This window comes from Dryobates pubescens, chromosome 26, assembly GCF_014839835.1.
Source record: "Dryobates pubescens isolate bDryPub1 chromosome 26, bDryPub1.pri, whole genome shotgun sequence".
Taxonomy (NCBI): domain Eukaryota; kingdom Metazoa; phylum Chordata; class Aves; order Piciformes; family Picidae; genus Dryobates; species Dryobates pubescens.
This window is the reverse complement of record NC_071637.1, coordinates 15,564,742-15,571,922: the sequence shown is the minus strand read 5'-3', so window position 1 is coordinate 15,571,922 and position 7,181 is coordinate 15,564,742. Positions and strand designations below refer to the sequence as shown.

Below are 7,181 nucleotides of genomic sequence, written 5' to 3'. Positions count from 1 at the left end.
GGGCTGAGGGCATGGTGTGGTGCCCACTCACTGCATGCACCCAGAGCCATCAGCTGTGGCAGGGACCTCAGGACACCTTGGCAGAGGGCCCCACCCCCACCTTGGCTGCGGCCAGGCAGGGAGCCTAGGGGCAAGGGGTGGCAGGGTGGGCTCCAGGCTGGACTCCACGGGGACAGAAGGAAATGTCAGTGACCTGACCTGGCTGTGGGGGTCCCCGGCCCGTGCTCCCCCAGGCACCGCAGCCTGGATGTGTTTGTCACCGCGGGGCACAGGACGGCAGCTGCTTGTGGAGCAACTTCCTCTGCCCGGGAACGGGGGCTGCTCTTGCAGGGCTGCGGCGGGGAGTGAGGCAAGAAAACAATTTCTCAGCTCCGCTTCCTCCCGGCGAGACTTGCCCTGCCCGCAGCTTCCCGTGCCTGCCCGCCCGTGGCCCGGGCACTGCACCCTGCTGGCACTGGGCATCTGCCACTCGGCACTGCCCTGCACGCGGCTGGGCTGGGTGCGGGGCCCCAGGACCCTGGTTGGGTAGGGAGGGGTCCCGTGCCTGGGTTGAGGCCCCTCAGTGGGCTCGTCCTCCCCAGGGCTGAGCCCTCCCCGGGCACAGGGGCTCCTCTGCAAGGACCCCAGCAGCACAGCTCCTCTCCCCTCTCTGGATGCCAGGGCAGCCCTGGGCAGCCCTGCCCATGCTCTGGCTGGGCCAGGCGCTGCTTATTTGGCTAGGCTGAAGCCGGGGTGATGCAGGGAGGAGGAGGCTGCAGTGGGGATCGGGAGGCAGGAGCACAGAGCACCAGCAGAGACGCGGTGGCCCAGGGAGATCATCCTGAGGAGGTTCAGCACGGCCCCAGGGTGATCAAGAGCTGGCAGAGGGGCAGCTGTCCCGGGACTTGTGTCTTGGGCAGTGTCACTGCGCTGCCCCAGCCCCACCACCCCTCCAGCTGACGCTGTGCCTTTCCCCCAGCTCTGCCATCTGCTTTCCTCATGCTCCCCATCCCTGTTTGCTTTCCCCCTCACCACTCTCATTCCCACAAGCGTCGGCACTTTGGGAGAACAGGAAAACACCATCCCGTGGCGAGGATTGTGTTGTGCCAGGTGGGAACCTGAGTCAGCAGCACCCTGCAGAGCAGCTGCTGGTGAGGATGGGGCACCAGCGAGGCCATGGCATCCCCGAGGGGTCCCACAACACTGCCAGAGCATCGCTGGGCACAGAGCTGCTGCCAGGCAGGCACTGCCCCAGTTGCACGGGGCTCTGCCAGAGAGCAAGTTTAGAGGCACCCATGGGTTGATGAGCCACAGGGATCTCCTCCACTGGGAATGCTCTGCCTCACTGGGGTGATGCAGCCATGGTGGTGGATATGGGGATGGACAATGTGTCCTGGTGAGGGTCTGATCTCTGCTGTCCAGCTCCCAGGCACTGGGGCTCTGGGCAGAGGATCTCCTCCAGCTCTGCCAACACAACCTTGGTTCCCACTCAGGGCACTCTGGGTTTGGTGGCATCAGCCATTGTCTGGCTGAGCTCAGTGTCGGTCAGTGACACATCTGCAGGGTCCTGAGCACCTGGCCAGCCCCACAGCCTGGGGGCCCTCAGGCAGCTGTGGAGCAGCCCCATGGCAGCTAGGCTGTGCCATGCCCCAGCACAGCCACTCTCCTTCACGCCTGTCCTCGCACCTGGCATGGCGTGGGACCCAGTGTGTTTAGTAAACAAGGTGATGAAACAGTTAAGGCAGGAACGGAGGAGCCTGAGCGTGCGTTTCGTCACCGTGGGAAGGGAGTGAGTCGGCGGCTGAGGGGTCTGAGGGTGACTCACTGCCCTCCCCAGCCATAAATAGGAGCCGAGCCCGCGGCACCCGGAGCAGAGCATCGGGACCCGGCACAGCCACAGCCCTCTCGCCACTGCCACCATGGCCCTCATCCTGCTGGCCCCGCTCACCGCGGGGCTGCTGGCCCTCTCCTGCGGCGCGGCCCCGCTCCAGAGCAAGCCGCAGGCAGTTGTCACCTTCCCGGGGGAGCTGGTCAGCAGCTTGTCAGATATGGAACTGGCGGAGGTGAGGGGGACGTGGACTCACGGCACCCTCCTGCCACTCACTGCGACGGGCTCCCGGGGAGGCAGCATGGGACTGCAGGCTGAGCTCGGGGGTTGCTGGTGTCTCTGTGCCCCGGGAGGTGCCCGGGCTGGGGTGAAGCACCTGAGCTCTGTGGTGCCCGGGACCGCCTGAGCCGCATCCCTTGCTCAGCTCCTCCGGCTGCCTTTCTCCTCCAGAGTTACCTGCTGCGGTTTGGCTACACCACGGGGGCAGAGGAGCGGACGGGCAGCAAGCACGTGTCCCTGGGCAAGGCACTACGCAGGATGCAGAAGCAGCTGGGCCTGAAGGAGACAGGAGAGCTGGACCCCGGCACCTTGGAGGCCATGCGAGCCCCGCGCTGTGGCGTCCCTGACGTGGGAACCTTCCTCACCTTTGAGGGGGACCTCAAGTGGGACCACATGGACCTGACCTACCGGTGAGTCTCTGCCCTGGGAAACCGAGGCTCATACCCATGGGGCAGTGGTCCCCAGGGAATGGAGATGGGCACAAGGGCCCAGGCAGGGTGGCAGGCTCAGTCCAGCCCACTGGCCATGCCTTGGTGCTGCTAACACAGCTGGGTCTTGGCACAGATACAGCCTAACTGGCAGAGCAGCAGCATCTGCTCCCCAGAGACCAGGAGAGCACCTGAGCCCTGGCCTGATGGTGGTGGCTGGCTGCTCTGCCTGACTCTGCCAGCTTTGCTGTCCCCTCCTGGGATGGGACACATCTCCACCGTGCAGACCCAGAGCAGGGTCACTGCTGCACCACAAGCTCTGACCTAGCAGCACTGACTCCCCACCTGCAGGGTGATGAACTACTCCCCTGACCTGGACCGTGCCGTCATTGACGACGCCTTCCAGAGGGCCTTCAAAGTGTGGAGCGATGTCACCCCCCTCACCTTCACCCAGATCTACAGCGGCGAGGCAGACATCATGATCATGTTTGGCAGCCAAGGTGATGTCCTGCAAGGAAACAGGGAGCCAGCTCAGCTGTGGGGAGATGGCTGGTGACATTTCCTGCCTGTGGGACCCACACCCCACGGCCATGTCCCCACATACCCAAGGTCCCTCTGCCCCTCTGCATGCCCAGGTGTGCAGGGGCAGGGTCTGTACCTGTGCCAGGGCTTCCTCTGGCAGGGCCAGGTCTAAGGGTGCTTGTCCCCACAGAGCACGGGGACGGGTACCCCTTCGATGGCAAGGACGGGCTGCTGGCCCACGCCTTTCCCCCTGGCAAGGGCATCCAGGGTGATGCCCACTTCGACGACGATGAGCTCTGGACACTGGGAACTGGCGTAGGTAAGGGCAGGACCTGGCAGGTTGGGTGGAGCCGATGGTTCCCTCTCCAGCCCCGTGGCTGAGCTGCTCCTCTGCCCAACAGTGGTGAAGACTCGCTTCGGGAATGCCAACGGGGCCGACTGCCACTTCCCCTTCGTCTTCGAGGGCCGCTCGTACTCCCGGTGCATCACGGAGGGGCGCACGGATGGGCTGCCCTGGTGTGCCACCACCGGCAGCTACGACCGGGACAAGCAATATGGCTTCTGCCCCAGCGAACGTGAGTGCTGGCAGCCGCGGCTGCAGCCCCTGCCCGCCCTCGCAGGAGCCCGGGGCCAGCCTCACCCCTCCTCAACCCACAGTCCTCTACACCACCGGTGGCAACAGTGATGGCTCCCCCTGTGTCTTCCCCTTCGTCTTCGATGGCACCTCCTATGATGCCTGCACCACGGACGGGCGCTCCGATGGCTACCGCTGGTGTGCCACCACCGCCAACTTCGACCAGGACAAGAAATACGGCTTCTGCCCCAACAGAGGTGTGAGCAAGGAAGGGGCTCTGTGTGTGTGTGTGTGTGGAGTGGCCTGTCCCCAGCTGAAATGCACAGGGTGTGTGCCTGAGGGGTCTCGGGGCTGTCCTGGGTCTGGCTGGAAAAGCCAGGGTCAGGGCCAGCCCCACTGATGCTGCGCTGCAGACACGGCGGTGGTTGGCGGCAACTCCCAGGGAGACCCCTGTGTCTTCCCCTTCACCTTCCTGGGGCAGTCCTACAGCACCTGCACCAGCCAGGGCCGGCAGGATGGCAAGCTCTGGTGTGCCACCACCAGCAACTACGACACTGACAAGAAGTGGGGCTTCTGCCCAGACAGAGGTACCAGCCCCCTCTGGCCCCATGCTCTCCATGGGCGTTGCAGTCCCTGGCCAGTGTGTCCCATCCCACCGGGTGCTGAGGCTGGTTCTTTCCCCTAGGTTACAGCATCTTCCTGGTGGCTGCCCACGAATTTGGGCACTCACTGGGCCTGGACCACTCCAGTGTGCGTGAGGCCCTGATGTACCCCATGTACAGCTACATCCAGGACTTCCAGCTGCACCCAGATGATGTCCAGGGCATCCAGTACCTTTATGGTGAGCAGCCACGCTGCAGCTGGGCATGCCGGGGTGCTGCAGTGCTGGGCCAGCCCCCATCCTCACATCTTGCCCCTGCATTCCCTCAGGTCGTGGCTCTGGGCCTGAGCCCACTGCCCCTGCACCTGTGCCTACTGAGAAGCCCCAGCCCATGCCCACAGAGGCTGGCAGCACCTCCACCACTGAGGAGGAGGAGGAGGAGACACCAGAGCCCACAAGTGAGCCCATTCCAGTGGACCCCAGCCGGGATGCCTGTGTGGAGAAGAACTTCGATGCCATCACAGAGATCAATGGGGAGCTGCATTTCTTCAAGGATGGGTGAGTGGCAGCACCCAGCACCTCCTGCCCTGGTGAGTGCCAGGGTGACATGGTGGGACAGGGCTGTGCTGGGGACATGGGGCAGATATGAGGGCCATGCCAGGGGTGTGGGGAGACATGAGGCTCTGCCAGGCTGAGGTTATTAGGACAGCTGACCTTCTCCACTAGGAAATACTGGACCCACTCATCCTTCTGGAAGACAGGCATCCAGGGTGCCTTCTCCGTGGCAGACACCTGGCCTGGCCTCCCACTTGTCATTGATGCTGCATTCCAGGACCTGCTCACCAAGAGGATCTTCTTCTTTGCCGGTGAGCTCTGCCCCTGCTGCCCTCAGCCCAAAGCGCTACCAGCGTGAGGAGGAGCCCAGTGGCACCAGTCCTGGTGCCCTCGGAGCTGGCTGACTCCTGTGCTCTGTCCTGCTGGCAGGTCGGCAGTTCTGGGTGTTTTCTGGCAAGACTGTGCTGGGCCCCCGGGGCATCGAGAAGCTGGGCATTGGGAAGGGTGTGGGTCGCATCTCGGGGGCCTTGCAGCGGGGCCGCGGCAAAGTGCTGCTCTTCAGTGGGGAGAACTACTGGAGGTGAGTGGGTCTCGATGGCTCCCCAGTGAGGAGCTGGGACAGATGGCTCCTGGCAGCCCCTGGCACCACTCTGCTTTCCCCACAGGCTGGATGTGAAGGTCCAGAGGGTGGACAAGGGCTATCCCCGTGCCACCGATGACATCTTCACTGGTGTCCCCCTTGATGCACACAATGTCTTCCTCTACCAAGGTGAGCAGGACCCCTGTGGCTGGGGACTGTGTGGTCACCTATGGGCTGCCCTGAGCCTCTGGGCAGGAGCGGATTGCCCTGGTGCTGGGCTTGGAACGGTCCTGGGGCACGGCACACCATCAGTCCCTGTGAATCCTTGTGGTGGAGCTGGCTGGGCCCTGTCAAGGGCCATCTGCCAAGGCTGGATCCCCATGCACCCACACTGCTCGGGCGGCTGCTGGGCCAGCTCCTGGCACAGCTACCCTCCTGCTGACCCTCTGTTCCCTCTGCCACCCTCCTTGCCCAGACAAGTACCACTTCTGCCGGGGCAGCTTCTACTGGAGGATGACACCACGCTACCAGGTGGATCGGGTGGGCTACCTCAAGTATGACATTCTGCAGTGCCCCGAGCACTAAGGGTGCCACCATCTGCCCAGCTCTGGCCGACCGCTGCTCCCTGCCCGCTGCTCCCAGCCCCCGGGCTCCTGCCCTGCAGCTGGAGCCCCGGGGCACTGGCGCCCGTGTGGCCTCGAGGCTGTGGGGCAATCCCGTCCGAGGTGAGGGCTTTTCTGACTCCCCAGCGGGGAGTCCCGGGGCGGCCCCTCGGGAGCTGCCAGGCCCGGGGAACCCGGGCTGGGGAGCAGGACTCTTGCCGCAGCCAGCACCGTGCCACAGGTCCCGCTGCGCTGAGGCGTTTGCCTGGTGCAAACCGCAGGTGGATTTGGAACGAATTTGTCTTTGTGCTGAGCCAGCCGGGCCGGGCCGGGCCGGGCTCCGCGGGGTGCCGCGGCTCGGATGGAGCGGCTGTGAGCCCGGCTCCTGCCCGCTCCTCCAGCCCTGCCCGCCCCTTTTAAATAAAGATCTTTCGGACACGGCTCCGAGCGCTCCGTCAGCGCCGCGGCGAACCTCGAGCTGCCCCGGTCTGGGGGGGGACCATTGCCGGTGGGGAAAGGGCTGCTCGGCTGCGGCCAATGCTGCTTCTGCTGAGGGCTCTGGGATCATTCGGGGCCACTGGGTCCTGCCGGGAGGACATTCCCCGGTCCCCACATTCCCATCACCAGCCCCCAGCGTCCCTTCCATCCTCCAAACCCAGTCCGGCCCCATGTCCCCTGTACCCTGCCGGCACCTAGCTCTGCACCGAGCTGAGGAACGCGCGTTTGTCACAGGCTGGGAGGCGGCGGGTGGCCGGGACCCCCTCCGCTGCGGGCTGCACCCACCCACTCCGAGCCGCCCTGCCCCGGCCAGGGCCACGGCCGAGACCGAGGCCGTGCCCGGACGCTGCCCGAGCCCGGGTGGGGCGGCCACAGCCTAGGGCTGTAATTAGCTGTAATTAGTGGCCGTGGCTCCGCGCAGGGCGGGGGCAGAGCGCGGACCTATCTCGACCCGGTTCGGTTCATCGGGAGGCAATCCTGGCTTCGACCAGTGAGGCCGCTAAACGCGGTCCGCTCCGTCGAGCAGAGCCGAACCGAACCGAACCCAACCCAACCGCGCGGGGCCAGCCCCGCCAGCTGTGTCCCCCGAGCCAGGCGTGCCAATCGAGCCGTGCCAGTTGTACCCGCCGAGCCGAGCCGAGCCAGCCGTTCAGGGCGGGGGAGGCGCGGCGGGCGGTGCCGCGGGCACTAGGACCCCGGTCAGCGCCCGGCGGGGCCGCGCTCGGCGGCGCCGGG

The 7,181-nt window shown here is 65.5% G+C and overlaps 1 protein-coding gene across 1 annotated transcript; it reads left to right on the top strand.

Annotated features, from left to right (window-relative positions):
- Positions 1-1,614: 1,614 nt before the first annotated feature.
- On the top strand, positions 1,615-6,381 carry MMP9 (matrix metallopeptidase 9). Its single transcript, XM_009901792.2, has 13 exons — positions 1,615-2,042; positions 2,258-2,496; positions 2,866-3,014; positions 3,227-3,355; positions 3,438-3,611; positions 3,694-3,867; positions 4,024-4,197; positions 4,296-4,451; positions 4,541-4,769; positions 4,938-5,077; positions 5,196-5,346; positions 5,432-5,535; positions 5,822-6,381. Exons 1-13 carry the CDS (start codon positions 1,899-1,901, stop codon positions 5,929-5,931), a joined length of 2,073 nt encoding a protein of 690 aa, XP_009900094.2. The 5' UTR covers positions 1,615-1,898; the 3' UTR covers positions 5,932-6,381.
- Positions 6,382-7,181: the final 800 nt, after the last annotated feature.

Coding starts and splice junctions, on each gene's coding strand:
- MMP9 (XM_009901792.2), top strand. CDS start 1,899: ATGGCCCTCATCCTGCTGGCCCCGCTCACCGCGGGGCTGCTGGCCCTC. Junction 2,043..2,257: donor CAGATATGGAACTGGCGGAG/GTGAGGGGGACG, acceptor TTTCTCCTCCAG/AGTTACCTGCTGCGGTTTGG. Junction 2,497..2,865: donor CACATGGACCTGACCTACCG/GTGAGTCTCTGC, acceptor CCCCACCTGCAG/GGTGATGAACTACTCCCCTG.